Genomic DNA, 17,122 nt, shown 5'->3' with positions numbered 1-17,122 from the left:
CAACTTTCAGAAAAGGATTCTTACATTTAATGGGAGAGGGAGAGGTAGAAACTCTCAGTCATTTCTGGAATTTTTTCTAGGAAGGGCAGATACTGAGTATTTGAGTGTGTCACCTGTTTCCACAATAGGTTGTAGTCTCTTTCTGAGGATTTTGAGATTTAGTTAATGTAGTCAATGCTTTGTTTATTTGTTTAATTTTTTTTTAATGTTTATTTTATTTTTGAGAGACAGAGACAGAGTGTGAGCGGGGGGAGGGGCAGAGAGAGAGGGAGACATAGAATCTGAAGCAGGCTCCAGGCTCTGAGCTGTCAGCACAGAGCCCAATGCGGGGCTCAAACTCACCGACCACATAAGATCATGACCTGAGCTGAAGTCTGCTGCTTAACCGACTGAACCACCCAGGCGCCCTTTGTTTGTCTTAATTTTAAAGAATATTATATAAATAACACATGAATACATTAACACTGAAAAACTGAACACATTGCAGATTAAATTTCCTTTTGAAACCCTCTCTCCACCCCAAATCTCCAGTCTTCTCTTTCCAGCCCCTGCCAAATTAAATCACTTTTTTGATTTGATATACATGCTTCCAAGCTTTCATATATATATGCACATATATATGTGGTATCCAATATATGCGGTATTGTTATCTCCAATATATGTATTGTTTTATTTGTTGATTTTTCATAAATGTTATTAATCCATATTTATCATTCTATAACTAGCTTTCTCTCCCCCCCACCCCATCAACATGTCTTAGAGCTTTTTTTCTAAGTTCTCCATAACTCTACCTTATTAAAATGAACAACCCTGATGAATTGTATAGTGTGCCAAGTTGGCTATTCCATGCATGTTTTTAGCTATTTCTCTATTCATAGACATTAAGGTTGTTTCTCACTACTTTTTTCTTTTCACCATTAAAAACATGACAGAAAGCAAGTTTGTATATACCTACCAATATGCGAATATGACTTTTTTCCCCAAGGTTAAATATTCATAAAGCAGAATGGCCTTGCAGAAGAAATGAGAAATTCTACATATGTTTTGTTTTAATAGAAATGGCCAGTTTTCCCCACAACATTACTTTTAGTGGTCAACTCCAGAAAGAAAAAAAAAAAAAATATATATATATATATTTAATGCTTACTTAGTTTTGAGAGAGGGAAAGGAGCAGAGAGAGAGGGGGACAGAGAATCTCAAGTGGGATCCGTGCTGACAACACAGAGCCCAATGTGGGACTTGAACTCACAAACTGTGAGATCATGACCTGAACTGAAGTCAGGCACTTAACCCATTGAGCCACCCAGGTGCCCCAATATTTCTTTTTATTAAGCTTCAGAATGGGCTCACCCTGGGCTCCAAACAAAACAGGGACAGGAGGACTATGAACTGAGTCTTTGGCTTCTAAGAAGGCTTATGACTCATCTATGAACCCTCATATATCAACTGGCAAAAGGAAGGCTAAACCACATGCTAAATATTAGATTAAAAAAAAGATTAGTTGAAGGTGGGTATACAGAGATGGGACATAAAGAAGGAGGGAATGGGAACAAGTAGTGGGAATGAGGTGGCCACACTCATTCTGAGTATATCTAAGCCCTTTTATGTAGTTGTGATTCTTAGAACCAGTTTACATATTCCCAGAATAAATAAACCATTCAAATCAACCAGGATGAGAAGAAAACCCAACAAGGAACACCAACAATAAGAAATCTAAGTGTATTACAAGCAAATAATATAACCACACTGGAGGAGATGGGGAAGAGAACACCTAATGGAAGTAACTGAAAAATGATATTTCGATACTATAAGACAAAAGGTGGAAGGACTGTACACAGAGATTGTAGTTTAGTCGGTAAATTTGTTCCTCTCTATGGGTCTCACAGGGGAATGAGTTAGCAATTCTGAAACTGTTTTATGTGCAGACTAGTCTGGGTCCAATTAGGAGACAGAAACCACAGTAATTTGAACAGGGAAAATTTAATAAAAAGAATTATTAACTATAGCAAGGGATTGGAGAAATGAGTGATTGGCCAGTAAGAAGCAGAGAGAACTCTAGAGAATATAGGAATAGCATATCTAAGGAGCAGCTACTTCCCTGGGCTTAGAGAGACAACCCAAGGAAAAGTCTCCTTCCTCCAGGGCAGAGACTCAGACCCAGTTGGAGAGGGGACAGCCGTGGCTCAGTAAATGGCAGAGAAGTCACTGTGGTCCCATGCTATCAGAACTTGCCAGAAACCCACTCGCTATGGTGCCAGGAAAACTGTTCATGGGAAGGTGTCTCACTGGAGGCACTCAACTATGAAACCGTCCAAAAAGGGCGCCAGGGGGAAGCTGCCAGGCACTAGTGTTTCTGGATGCTGCATACTGCAGGAGCCGGCAGCTAGAATCTGGTATTGGAGAAGTTGTCTACACAGCAGGAACTGGACATTGGAGAAGCTGCCTACACTGCAGATGCTGGAGGAGCAGCCCATACTGCGGGAGCCTACCAGAAGGAACACACCAGACCATGCCTTCCTCCTTTTTCCTGCAATGTCTCTCCATCGCCCTCTCCTGACAAAATTCAACATGGTGCCATATTTAAATGAACCAGCTCCATTTTTGCATATCAGATAATGAAGGATGAATTTGAATTTGAGATACAATAAATTGATAACTGGCTGAGTTCACGCTTTTGTCAACTCATGTTTCATATGCTACCTTTTACACACATTTGAACTCTCATGTAACAAAACCTCTCTATAATTCCACCTAACAAGATACACCTTTTTATGTGAGAAATGAAGATTTTTAGGGTGCTTAGGTGGCTCAGTCAGTTGGGCGTCCAACTTAGGCTCAGGTCATGATCTCACGGTTGATGAGTTGAATACCCACATTGGGCTTGCTGCTGTCCCCCACCCCGCCCCCGCCCTTTCCCTGCTCACACACTCTCTTTCAAGAATAAATAAAACATTAAAAAAAAAAAAAAGAAATGAAGAAATTTTCATCCTCTCCCCCTAATGAGGAAACAGTCCCAATAGTTATTGTATCCATCATTGACTATGTTAATTAACCCTTAAATTCAACCACAGTCTCATGGAATATTCTGTTACCTAAAATCTAAACTGTAAAGTTAGCTTCAGCAATCTGTACATAAAATAAAATGGGAAGAAGAAGAAAGAAGAAAGTGGTTAGCATATACAAATAAACATATATGTATGACAAGCAAATAAAATGTGGTTTCTATAATTGGTCATAAGGCTATAACTGGTATCTATGACTTTCTTCTTTACTACCACTCACTATTTCCCTCACCCTCAGGCAGAACCTCAGCTGGTTGGGGTGACCCAAACCTTAATTCTCAAAGACTCTAGGTACTTAATTGTACCTGCTTTTCTTGGTTGTCTTGGTTTTCCATTAACCTTTACTATTAGACATGAAAGTCCTAATACCCTGGAGAACCCCTGAATATACATGGATAAAGAAACAAATATAGGTATATATATGTGTATGCTAGTACACGTGGATATATTTCCTAGCTGTGTTTGATGACACAGCCTACAAGCAAAGACACCCCAGCAGCAATGAGCACATTTAGTGTCCAGATACTGGTTTCAAAAGGTGATTCTCTGATAAAAAGAGCCAGAAATTTTCAAAGAAATTATTGGATCTAGCTAGCACTGGAACAGGGAAAATACAAGGTGATCCCAGGGCATTTTGTGTGCCAGGAAGTAGGACATGCTCAAAAAATTATGGGGGCATGTTGAAAGAATACAGGACCCATCTTGAAGGGGCTCTTAGTGGCCAAAGCTGGAACAATTTGAGAAAGAAAGAAAGAAAGAAAGAAAGAAAGAAAGAAAGAAAGAAAGAGGTATTAGAACAAAACCCACAAAACATTCATTAGTCCATGCTTAGATAAATAATTAACTGAATAAATAAATTAATGGGAGGAAGGGGCATCTCCTTATAGGAGAATTTCAATTAACAAATGTAGAAGGAATAAGGGAAATAGAAAAATCAGCATTAGAACATCCCAAAAATGATTGTTGGATGCAAGATCCACTCATGGATGCTACAATTAGCTAGCAGAAGTTGAGGATAACAGGATATTTGTGTCATCTAAAAGTATCACCACCAAGAAATTAAGTACAAAGACAAGATAGTAATGTTACAGTGGAGACATCTGGAAGACACCATCTTAACCAAGTGATCAAAAGTAAAACAAGAGGGGGAGCCTGGCTGACTCAGTTGGAAGAGCATGAGACTCTTGATCTTGGGGTTCAAGCCCCACATTGGGTGTGGAGACTACTTAAATAAATAAAATATTTAAAAAGAAAAAAGAAGTAAAATAAGAAGGGTGCCGGGCTGGTTCAATCAGTAGAGCATGCAACTCTTGATCTTGGAGATATGAGTTCAGTCCCCACATTCGGTTGTAGCACTTACTTAAAAAAAGTAAAGGGGTGCCTGGGTGGCTCAGTTGGTTAAGCTTCCCACTTTGACTCAGGTCATGATCTTGAGGTTCATGGGTTTGAGCCCTGCGTTGGGTTCTGTGCTGACAGCTCAGAGCCTGGAGCCTGCTTTGGATTCTGTGTCTCCCTTTCTCTCTGCTCCTCCCCTGCTCATGCTCTGTCTGTCTGTCTCTCTCTCTCTCAAAAATAAATAAATATGAGGAAAAAAAGAAAATAAGGGGCACCTGGGTGACTCAGTTGGTTAAGTGTCTGACTTCAGGTCATGATCTCATGGTTTGAGAGTTCGAGCCCCTCATTGGGCTCTCTGCTGTCGGTGCAAAGCCTGCTTCAGATCCGCTGTCCCCCTTTCTCTCTGCCCCTCCCCTACTTATGCTTTCTCTAAATAAATAAATAATTAAATAAATAAATAAAAACTTTTAAAAAAGTGAAATAATACATAGTGACACCATGTACCCCATGATATGATACACAACATCATTTTTCTGGCATTCTTACCAAAATTTCATAACTTGAATCCAGTCATGAAAAAACATCAGACAATTCCAAATTAAGGAACATTTTTGAATACTCTTCAAAAGTGTCAAGGTCATGAAGCACAAATACTGAGGAACTTTCAGAGACTGGGGACTAAGGAGACATGACAAACTAAATGCATTGCAGGATTCCAGATGGAGCCTGGACCAGAAATAGGACGTTAGTGGACCATCGGTACAACGTGACAAGAATGACACTTCAATTCTGTGGTCTTTCTCTCAGAAACCCATATCCCCATCTGTTCATGAGAAAAACACCAGGCAGATTACAGTTGAGGGGCAGCCTACAAAATACCTGATCAGTACTCAAAACTGTCAAAGTCATCAAAAACAAGAAAAGTCTGAGAAACTGTCACAGCCCAGAGGCACCTAAGCAGGATAACAACTAAATATCATGTGGTATTTCAGATGGGATCCTGGCACATAAAAGTGGCATTACAGAAAAAAGAAAGAAATCTGAATAACGTATGGGCTGTAGTTAATAATTACGTATTAATATTGATTCATTTATTGTGGCAAATATAGTATACTAACATAAAATGTTAATGGAAGGGGAAACTGGGTATGAGTACATGGGAACTCAGTACTATCTTCTCAATTTTTCTGTGATTTTAAAAACAATTCTATGGGAATGCAAGCTGGTGCAGCCACTCTGGAAAACAGTATGGAGGTTCCTCAAAAAACTAAAACCAGAACTACCCTATGACCCAGCAATGGCACTACTAGGCATTTATCCACGGGATACATGTGTGCTGTTTCGAAGGGACACATGCACCCCCATGTTTATAGCAGCACTATCAACAATAGCCAAAGTATGAAAAGAGCCCAAATGTCCATTGATCAATGAATGGACAAAGAAGATGTGGTATACATATACAATGGAGTATTACCCGGCAATCAAAAAGAATGAAATCTTGCCATTTGCAACTACGTGGATGGAACTAGAGGGTATTATGCTAAGTGAAATTAGGCAGTCAGAGAAAAACAAAAATCACATGACTTCACTCATATGAGGACTTTAAGAGACAAAACAGATGAACATAAGGGAAGGGAAACAAAAATAATATAAAAACAGGGAGGGGGACAAAACAGAAGAGACTCATAAATATGGAGAATAAAGGGAGGGTTAAGGGGACGGGTTGTGGGAGGGGGGATGGGCTAAATGGGTAAGGGGCACTAAGGAATCTACTCCTGAAATCATTGTTGCACTATATGCTAACTAATTTGGATGTAAATTTAAAAAAATAAAAAATTAAATAAAAAAAACAATTCTAAAATTAAAAAAATTATTTTTAAAAAGAGGACATTACAAGTAGGGAGAATGGTAAAATCCCAATAACATCTGTAGATTATGCAGTAATATCATATTAATGTTGTTTCTGGTTTCTATAATTGGGCTACGGTTACACAAGAGGTTATATAAGAGGTTAGGGGAAGCTGAGTGGAGAATATACAGGTACTCTTTGAACTATTTTTGCAACTTTTCTGTAAATTTAAAAATATTTCAAAAACATTTTTTTTTTAAACGAGCTTGAAATGTTGCCAGTTTTTAAAAAAGGAATCCAATCTATAGTCTTGCACACCACTCTCAACATTGGCCTTGCAACAATATATGCATACTTTTAACGGTACAAACTATGTCGAGAGTAGCCAATGTACATATGGCTCAATTTTATGGAAAGCAGTTTGGAAGTCATGAACAAAGCTGGAAGCACAACCAAGGCAATAAATGAGACCGCCTGGAGAGTCCCAGGGAAACACTGTGAGACATTACATAATGGCAGCCAGCAGCGATGGAAGAATTTATTTTAGGTCTCCAGTTTAAGTATATATATTTATGTGCACCAGGGAAGGCCAGTGGAAGTCATCGTCTGACCTCTCCAGAGAGGGGAGGGTGAACCATTGTCCCTGACAGGGGCCACTCCTGTCCCCACACCCCCAGCCTATGCTAATCTCCCCTCCAAGGAGTGGGGGTTCCGCCTGTGGGGCAGGGCTATGGAGCTGCCATCTCACCTGAATCTTCAGAGCTGTTCCCTGGGAGGAGGAAGAGGCCTGGCCTGGTGGGTGCTTGCAGGCCCCTCAGGGTTCTCTGTACGTTTTTGTTGCTGGTGCGAGGCTGATTTCTCTTGCTCGTGAACTTGGCTCAATGCCTTGTTCTGTGTCTGTTTTTGCAATCTGTCACTCCCTTGCTCCATCTCTAGTGAAATTTAGCTCTAGAATTTCCTGCTTGAGGGCCTTAGGTTGGGAGACTAGAGTCAGGGAGTGCTGTGGGGTTTTTTTGTTTTTTGGTTTTTTTTGCTCACAACTGAGAGGGACTGGTTGGCCCTATCTCCACAGTGAGGGCACACCCTCGAAGACTCTGACACTGGGGTTGCCACCTGCTGCTTCTATTCAACCGTGCAAGTTATTCAACTGTGAGGCTCTTCCCCCACTGGCATTAACTCCAGAGGAGCAGAGAAGATGCACCCCGCAATTGTAAAATGAGCATCGTGTGTTCCTTCCTTCCTTTCCGTCCTGTTTCCCCCAAGTGCGTTGGGAGCCCTTGTTCCCGGCCATTTGCCCTGAACTGACTCCTGCTTAAATGTAAACTGGGGCAGCTAGGGCCTGAGCAAATACTCTGAAACACTTTTTCCCCTTGGCTTCTGTGATGGTTAATTTTATGTGTCAACTTAACTGGGTTAAGGGATGCCCAGATAGCTGGTGAAAAATTATTTCTGGATTGTGTCTGGATGTGTGTTTCCAGAAAAAAAATTAACATTTTAATTGGTGAATTGACTAAAGCAGATGGCCCTCCCCAATGCAGGTAGGCATTTTCCAACTGGTTGAAGCCCCAGTAGAACAAAAAGGCAGAGGAAGGGCAAATTCTCTCTCTTTCTCTGCTTGAGCTGAGACATCCATCTTCTCTTGCCCTCAGACACTGGTACTCTTGGTCTCAGACTTTCAGATTCAGGTTGGGACTTATACCATCAGCCCCTATTTCTCAGGCTTTTGGACTTGGACTAAATTATACTATGAGCTTTCCTGATTCTTCAGCTGGCAGACAGCAGATTGTGGGACTTCTCAGCGTCCATGACTGCATGAACCTATTCCTATAGGAATAGATTCCTATAATAAATCTCTTCTTATATATATCTCTACATATTCTGTTGGTTCTGTTTCTCTGGAGAACCCTAAGACCATTTCCTTTTAGCTTTCTTCCTGTTACTGTGAACCCTCTTTCCATGGTTCATTATCTACAGCTCCTCTTTACACCCTTTGAAAAGAGGATTGGGGTTCATGATGCAGCATAGTCTCTAAACAGCTGTGTGTCATTCAGGCAAACCAGGAAACCTTTGTGAGCCTCAGATCCTTCATCTGTTAAGTAGAGCTCTCAGTGGCTGCCTCCAAAGCTCAGGAGGTTCTGCTAAGTGTGAGGTACTGTCCTGGAAAGTGAGTTCCTGGAGGGCAGGGACCTCATGACTTTGTGCATGTTCTATTCCAAAGCCTTGCACAGTGCCTGGCCAGTGCCTGGCATACAGTAGGCACTCAATAAATGTTTGCTAAATAAACAGTTGAATATAAAAACACTATCTCTATCTCTCTCAAAAATAAATAAAACATTAAAAAAACTTTTTTAATAAATAAAAATAAAACACTAGTCATTATGATTCTGCACTTGTATATGTCACAAGCCATATCATTTAGGTTCAAGATGGTACTGGAGAGAATAAACAAATCTGGTGGTAGAAGGTAAATGGAAAATTAAAAATTATAGGTGAGACAATTTGAGAAATACAATGGCTGAGTTGCATGGTTGCTCCAGGCTGTTTATTGACCGTGTCTCATCTGAGTGGCTCAGTGGGGCCTCTTTCCTCTTGACATATGTGACCTGTCTGGGATCTTTGTTTCTGGAAATTGATTACCCAGTGTGAATCCTAACCTGCTGACATAGCATGTCCATTTCCTTAAGAATAATTCTAGAGAATCCAGAAAAATCCAATTCCATTTGTAAAAGTTCACAAACTAAAAAAGGCATTTGGGAAAATAGAGGAAACTTGAATGAAACTACTTCTCAGAGAGATAAGAGAAGGAATTACTTCCTTTAAGCAAGAATAGGATGTTCTGCAAAAGGGACAATCACCACATAAGAAAAAGCTGCTCTTGGATATTAGGAAATATAATAAAATAAAAATTCATCAGATTTTGAAGATCTAGTTGGAGAAATGTTCTAAGGTATGGAACGAAGTGAGTAGGAGATGGAAAATAGCTGATAATAAGAAAATTGAAGGATAAACTTGGCATATCTATCAGCTAACTGAGGATTTTCATAAAAGAGAGGGGTCCCTGGGTGGCTCAGTTGGTTAAACCTCTGACTTCTGCTCAGGTCATGATCTCACAGTTCGTGGGTTCGAGCCCTGTGTCGGGCTCTGTGCTGACAGCTCAGAGCCTGGAGCCTGCTTCAGATTGTGTCTCCGTCTCTCTCTGCCCTCCCCCGCAACTCAAAAATAAATAATAAACATTACAAAATTAATAAAAAAAAAGTTTTAAAGAGACAGAAAATAGGATTTTAGCACCAGAGAGAAGGGAAGGAAAGGAAAGGACAGCTGGGCTGGAGACCTGAAGAACCTCCAACCCTGACTCCAACCCTGGGCAGAAGCATGAGCACTCCAGGGGGAATTCTCCTGAAATAAAAGCCTGAGGGGAAAAGCTAATGCCTCTGACCATGTGGAAAGTTGTATAGGAAAATTTAACAAGGGTTATATTAAAAAGGTAAATATTTAATACACACACACACACACCAAAAAAAGTTGTAACAAGAAAGGAAATATTTTTTTAAGTTTATTTATTGTGTGTGTGTGTGTGTGTGTGTGTGTGAGAGAGAGAGAGAGAGAGAGAGAGAGAGAGAGAGAGAGAGAATCCCAAACAGGCTCTGCACTGTCAGTGTGGAGCCTGATGCAGGGCTCGATCTCATGACCCTGAGATCGTGACCTGAGCTGAAACCAAGAGTTGGGTACTCAACCGAGTGAGCCACCCAGATGCCCCAAGAAAGGAAATATTATCATAAAACACTACTTGCCTGTAAAGTAAATGGTGTGTCATAATTATTATCACAATGATATAAATGCTGAATGTTGATTTAATCAAAATATTGTAATTTATTAGTCAGGATTCTAAAACGAAACAACTCTCAAGTGGGGTAATTTGAGGAGAACTTCATGAAAGAGGCTTTGTGGGCAGGATGAAAAGAAACCAAAAAGGAAGGTGCAGTACCAGTATGGGGGGCTATTACCCACCCCGCACACACAGAGACCTGAGGTGGCAAGGGGGTGGGAGCAGTTGTCAGGAACTGGAGAGCCTGTCTGACACCAGTGCCAGACATGCAGCCCCCACAGCACCCGGACAGAGAGGTAACTGAGGGCAGAAACACTTTGGCTCTCTCCCTCCCCCAACTGCCTGCCTGTGCCCCACATTGACCCAACCCACCCTGAAGACTGAGGGCAAGAAAGTCCATTGATGAGGTCTGTACAGGTTAGAATGGTTCTGGAAGGGCAGAGGGAGACATCCAGGACAAACCTCAGTGCGTGGATAGAGGAAAAGAACACAAAGAGAGCACAGTTTTCATATGGCACAAAGAGCAGGAAGTTAGGAGCCAGCATCTAAACTGGTCGGTCAGGAAAAGCAAGATCAGCCTATGATTTAGAAACATGGCAACAAATGCCAGAAAATAGCAAGAAGAGTTGAACCAAGATGCTCTGGGGAGTGAGGGTCACAAGGGACAGGTCGGAGGTTACTGTTTTTCATTTTCCATCTATTAGAACTAATGAGACTTTCAAAACTTTTTATGTATAACTTTGATTAAAGTAAAAACATAGTAATATCCAGTAATATCATGAGAGAAACATCAGACAAATCCCAATAGAGGGGCATCCTACAAAGTACCTAACCAATGTTCTTCAAATACAAGGGCAGTCTGGGAAACTGTCATAGTCAAAAGGACCCTGAGACATGGCAACTACAAGTTATGTGGTGTCCTGGATGGGATGCTGGAACAGAAAAAAGACATGAGGTAAAAACTAAGGAAGTCTGAATAAAATTTGGACTTCGGTAATGATAACGTATCAATATTGGTTTATTAATTATAATAACTGTACTATACTAATGTAATATGTTAATAATAAAGAAAATAGGGACAGGGTATATGGGTACTCTCTGTATTATCTTCTCGATTTTTCTGTAAATCTAAAATTGCTCTTAAAAAATAGTCTATTAAAGATAATAAAGGGCTTTATAGTATAAATAACCTTAAAAGACAAGAAAACTTTATGCATTTTATTTTATTTTATTTGCATTATTTAGAACTTTAGTAGGGTTGGATGCTTTTCCAGGCTTTTTAATGATTTTTGCATTCAGGACATTCAATCCCAGAATTTCAATAATGATCCTAGTAACTTATTCAGTTAACAAGTATGTATCAAATGCCTACTACACACAGGGTAGTACCCTGTGCCTGGCACTTGGGATGCAGGGACCTTTTCAAAATACAGTCCTTCCATTGCCCTTAAACCTCTCAGAAGCCGCTGGGTACTCTAAGGTTCAAACCAGGGTACAGCTCACCTTGTACCATTCTTCCATATCTCACTGCTCTCCAATCACACTGGCCTCTTTTGGTTCCTTGAAGATGCCATGCTCTCAATCCCCCAGGGCCTTTGCATATGCTGCTCCCTCTGACTAGAACATTCTTCCTGTCCTTGCTCCCCTCTCCTTTGTCCAGGTACCTCATCTCAGGCACCACTTCCTTAGAGGCAATCCATCTAATTTTAATTATCCCCCGGGCATGTAGTTGAGTAATGCCAGCGTTCCCCATGGAACATTTGTTTGTTGGTTCTATGACAGCTGGGACCGTGTCTGTTGTGTACAGTATCTGATTGTTCAACTGGTTCCCAGCTTCTGGCATAATGCCTGATGTAGTGCAGGAATTCCATGGTACTTGTTGAATGAATGAATGAATGAATGGTAAACAGGATATGGCCCATAGCCTTCCAGTCTAGTGCAGATCCAAACCAGGGCACTAGCTCCTGAAGGAGGTAAAAGTGCCCATTTCCCTAAGCTACTGTCTGGGTGCCAGCTGCCCCTGGGCCTGTCTGCATCAACTCCTGGTCTACTGCTTGCAATAGTAGCACTCCTCATAGCCATTTGCTTATTTCAAAAACCCACTGAGGACTTCATCCACATCATTCATTCCTGTGTGGCCACTGAGAAAATTGACACTCAAAGAGTGGCTCAGTGAATTAATTGCTCAAAGCCATACAGTTACTAAAAGCCCATATTTTTTACTGAAAGCCCATATTTAACCCTTTTTTGTTACCACTTCCTGAACTCTACTTACCCCCAAAGTTAGCACCGGGTCCTCTAACAGCCAGTATTTGCACCTGAGCTGGGGCTTTTGCCCTAGAATGAGGTGCGCTCGCAGCGGCGCGGTCCAGGATTGTTCTGGCGTCTCCGATCTGGACCACGCGCGCCCCCTAGGGGTTACCGTGGACACTGGGCGCCTCCGTCCTCTTTTCCTTCTGGGGGGAAAAAATGGGAAGTGGCGGTGGAACCGTGAATTCTGTTTAGTGGCCGCAGCACGCACCGCCTCCGGCACTTTGGGGTTGCGGGTCCGCGGATTTCCGGGCGCGGGGTTCGGTCGTCTGCCCCAGGACTACCTCCAGTCCCTGTTCCGGGCCTCTGGGCACTCTTGGCGGAGCCAAGACCAGTTTGGGAAGACTGCGGGGCGCCAGAAGCAGTGTGAGGGAAGGAGGGAGGAGGAAGGCGAAGAGGGAGTCAGATGAGTTTAGGACCTCCTCACTGAATCTCTGCTTCCCCATCCGTGAAGTGGACATCTACCTCCTGGGATCCAGGACTGCCCGTGGCCGGGCTAGCATCCCGGCAGCCTTAGAAGGCTAGGACAGAGGCTGGGGCTCTCAGGACCCTGCCAGTTCTCTGCATACTGCTCCCCTAAAGCCTTGGGAAAGTTGCACCCAAGCCTGCTGGGAGCCTGGCTGGGAACACCCTTTACCTTTAATGTCTTGATTAATATATAAAACATACTACTTGAGCATAATACCGAAAATAAATTTGAAGCTTGGCTCAGTGCTTCTAACCACTGCTTATTAAAACTGTCTTTAGTTTTTCTCTGCTAAAAATGATTCCAGGATTCAAATTATTTCTATCATCACTTTACCCTTTCTTATGTTTCAGGGGATAATTTGACTCCTAACAAAATCCAGTCTTTATATTAAGGGTTTTTCTTATCTGGTTAGGTTTTAGGTAAATTGGGGAAATATATTTACATTTCACCAACAGCTTAAAGATGATTTAATCTGTTTAATCTCCAGCTTCATTCCAAACTGGAATGGAGGCAGCAACAGTTTCTTGCCCACTAATGTGGACCAGGCAGAGGGCCAGGCAGTGGAGGCAGGAGAGGTGGGTCAGTCAGGGGTGGTGAGGGATGGCTGAAATTGTGACTGGGCCACAGGCAATCTTGGCTGTGGTACATGAGCCCATATATTGTATTTGAGGAGGGCTTCATCCTCTGGTCACCTACGTACACAGCTGGGCTCCACTATAGTCTGGAGGACTGTATGGTCCATGGAGGCCATGTAGAGGCCCAGCCCCCTCATTTTATCTCAGCTCTCAGTACAGAGATTCACTTCTTACAGTCTCACAAATATTCTGAAGCGTCCTGGGTAAAAAGAGGGGATGAAGGGGGCGTCTGGGTGGCTCAGTCGGTTGAGCGTCCAACTCTTGATTTCTGCTCAGGTCATGATCTCACAGTTCACTGGTTGGAGCCCTGCATTGGGCTCAGCACTGACAGCTCCAGTGGGAGCCTGCTTGAGATTCTCTCTCTCTCTCCCTGTCTCTGTGCCCCTCTCCTGTTCTCTCTCTCTTTAAATAAATAAACTTTAAAAAATTAAAAAAATAAAAAATAAAATGTTCTTTAAAAAAAGGGGGGGGGGAATGAGAGGCAAGGAATCAATGGAAAAGACCAGAATGTGGAGGATGTTGCCAAATGACAATTTACTACCTTTATTTCCTGACCAAATTTGACCCTTTGATGTATGTGGTTCTCTCCTCCCCTACCACCCACCCCCTACCCCCAACTGGCGTATGGCCTCCCTAGAAGGTAAATAGGAGGGCCTCTCAATCCTTGGTCCTGAGGGATGTCATTCTAACAAGTTTTGGAATGGACACTTAGGCCTTTTCTTTCTTGTGTCCTCTGTACTCCTTTAGAAAAGTTGGAGCACTCTGCACTCTGCAGCATGTTTTCAGAGGCTGTCAGTTGCCAGGCTGGGCAGTGAGCTGGGAGGTGGTGTGTGTGTGTGTGTGTGTGTGTGTGTGTGTGTGTGTAGACTGGAAAGGGAGCGAGAGTGTTGCTCTGCCTTCCCTGTTTACTCAATCATATGGTGATGTGAGTAAAGCCGAAGAAGAAACACTTTCCTCTCCCCAGCGCCCTCCTAAAGTCTCTCCCTTGGTCATAAACTCCAAGTACTGCTGCCTTTCCTAGAGTCCAACCCTGGAACAAAGAAGAAATGCAAAGGGCCACTAAATACTTGGGAACATGGCCTCACTGTGAATCAGAAAAGCAGTTAAGCTTGCAGTAGATATTGAGCAGTTTGGCAATTTTAAATGTGTATAATCCAGCAATTCTGATTCTAGGAATGTATCTTAAGAAAATAGGTGAATGGATGTATCGAGTTAAATGTGTGAGGATATTTTTGAATCACTGATTATAAGACAAGTCCCTCGGCAGGTGACTGGTTAATAAATTATGAAGCTTATCTAGGCTGGAATGTCATACACATTAAGGAGCTTAAGGAGCAGGCAGCCTCATGGTTTCCATGGTGTTTCATTGATACCCATGTGGTCCTGGCCTTGTCTCAGCCCCTGGTGCTCATGATATTCATGGCCAGACCTCTAAGATCCCCTGCTATAGGAGTTGGGAACGACCCAGAGACAAGTACCAAGAATGTCAGGGAGGTGGGCAGAGGGCTGGAAGGGAGCAGAGCACTGAACCAACAGTTCCCCCCAGAGAAGCAACATGCTGTGTGAGGTCTATTCAGAGAAGGCTACTTTGTAGGCAACCTTCTGCAGATGCGGGTTCTTCTGGTTGACCAAAGAAGTTGCGGTTCTTGCCCTCACTGGGTCTGGCTGAATTCCTGAATATCCTGGCAGCGAGATAAAAAAGAAAACATTTCTGTCCAGTGGTGCACATGGACAGGAAGTCTCAGCACCTGGGGCTTGTGGTGGACGCTGTTGTTTGGTGAACACGCTACCCATCCTCGCTTTCTCTGGCAACAATGCCAGTTTTTCTTTGCACAACCGTTGTTTTTCACTTCCAGCCTCTGGGGTTCAGATGAAGCTAGCTCTGCTCCCTAGTTCCAAAGTGGTCTTGTCAGAGCCAGTGCCCAGGACTTCTGCTAGCTGTACTGAGAAGAGTCTTCCTTCTCCACAGGGGTAGCATGCAAAGCTGGGGCCGCCTCTGTCTCCACAGGGAGTTTAAATACAAGGTATGGGCAGGGTGTGTGGAGCCATGAGGGAAACTGCAGGAACCCAGTGTTAGCAGCAACTGAGCTGTCACCACATTTAGGCCAGACAGACAAGGAGAAGAAGGGGATTATGGGCCCTAGAAGGAGAAAGTCAAGTAGAGGAGGATGCCTTGTTGGAAAGACAGAGGTGAGAGTTTGCTGGGACAAGAAGCCCAAGATGCAGTTGAGTGAGCAGAGCCACACTGCTGGAGCCAGGTGGTGAAGGCAGAGTGGGAAGAGATAATGTAGGGGAAGAGGAGGTCAGTATGGATTTAATGGTAAATGGCCATTGAATAAATGCCACCCTGGAGGATTTTTAATCAGATGTCAGTGATCTGATTTCAGGTAGAGAGATGCATTATATACTGAGACAAAAGTGGAAGCAGGCAATTTAGCCCTTAGGAAGCAATTGTGGAGGAGGAGGTGGGGGCCTAGATGAGGGGCGGGGCAGTGGAGGAGAGCGAAGTGGTGGGATTCAGGTGCACAGACACAAGTGAAAGTGGGAAGGGGCTTGTGGTGAAAAGTCATATGACCTTGGCTTCTCCATTTCTCTGAGCCTCAGCTTCCTCTTCCAAACAGAGACACCACCTATTTCACAATGTAAGTTTGACAAATGTAGTGACTAAGAGTATTGCTTTTGTCAGATTTGGATTTGAATCTCAGGTGGGTACCAGCTGGGTGTCCTTCTGCCAGTCAGTTAATGATAGATTGTAGCATTTATTGAGCCCTTGCTATGTGCTAACCAGTACAATCCTCCCCAGATTAGCATACTTTTGTTATTTCAGTTTGCAGGAACAGTAGCATGGAGAGAGCGAGTCATTTGTTGGAGGTCCCAGCCAGGATTTTTCTAACCATCACATTGCCCTAACTTTACTGTGCCCCCCCAAAGTGAGATAACAATACTGACACTTACCAGTGTGGTTGGAAGGATTCAAGAAGAAGCCTGGCATCTGTGCTGACTGTGTGGAGCCTATTTTGGATTCTCTCTCTGTCTCTCAAAAATAAATAAACATTAAAAACAAAAAAGAGGCCTGGCAAATAGGCGCTGGTTAAATTATTACTAGAACCATTCTTATTACATTCTTTGTATTTTTCCGAGGTTTTGCTGGGCGCAGGCGTCACTTGGACAAATCCTTTGGATTAAAAAACAGACCTGTCAGGTGAAGGGAAAAAAACTGCAGCTGCGGGCTTCTGGGTGGAGGCTCGGGGTGTGGCCGTAGGGGGCGTGGACTACAGAGTGGGTGGGGCCAAAGGGAGGGCTGGGCTAGAGGGGCGGGGCCAGGACGCGAAAGTGGAGGCTGGGGGCGGGGCCCTGAGGGAAGGGGCAGGATTCGGGAGGGCGGCGCATGCTCGTTGATGCGGCCAGCTCCGCCGCCGCCGCCGGCGCCACCGCCCACTTGGGGCTGGCCAGAGGCAGGCAGCCGGGGTGCAGAGTAGGTAGGGCTGGACAAGCGCACGGCCATGGCCCCGTGGCTGCAGCTCTGCTCCGTCTTCTTCACGGTCAACGCTTGCCTTAACGGCTCGCAGCTGGCCGTGGCCGCGGGCGGCTCCAGCAGAGCGCGGGGCGCCGACACCTGCGGCTGGAGGGTAAGGA

The 17,122-nt window shown here is 43.5% G+C and overlaps 1 protein-coding gene and 1 long non-coding RNA gene across 6 annotated transcripts in view; one reads left to right on the top strand and one right to left on the bottom strand.

Moving 5' to 3' along the window:
- Positions 1–16,716, bottom strand: part of LOC122236680 — a 45,468-nt gene extending 28,752 nt beyond the window's left edge. For all 4 annotated transcript variants that reach the window (XR_006214859.1, XR_006214860.1, XR_006214857.1 and 1 more), the window contains exons 1-2: positions 16,442–16,716; positions 12,348–12,528 (exon numbers count right to left, since the gene is read on the bottom strand). This is a non-coding gene — a long non-coding RNA (uncharacterized LOC122236680). The remainder of the gene's footprint in view (positions 1–12,347; positions 12,529–16,441) is intronic.
- A 234-nt stretch (positions 16,717–16,950) lies between these two features.
- IL17RD (interleukin 17 receptor D) overlaps positions 16,951–17,122 on the top strand; it is a 71,405-nt gene continuing 71,233 nt past the window's right edge. For both annotated transcript variants that reach the window (XM_042979202.1, XM_042979201.1), the window contains exon 1: positions 16,951–17,115. In XM_042979202.1, coding sequence (XP_042835136.1) covers positions 16,990–17,115 — 126 coding nt within the window. In that variant the 5' untranslated portion in view covers positions 16,951–16,989. The remainder of the gene's footprint in view (positions 17,116–17,122) is intronic.

The sequence above is a fragment of the Panthera tigris genome, chromosome A2, assembly GCF_018350195.1.
Source record: "Panthera tigris isolate Pti1 chromosome A2, P.tigris_Pti1_mat1.1, whole genome shotgun sequence".
NCBI lineage: Eukaryota > Metazoa > Chordata > Mammalia > Carnivora > Felidae > Panthera > Panthera tigris.
The sequence above is the reverse complement of the archived record's forward strand: the minus strand, read 5'-3'. Positions and strand labels throughout refer to the sequence as shown.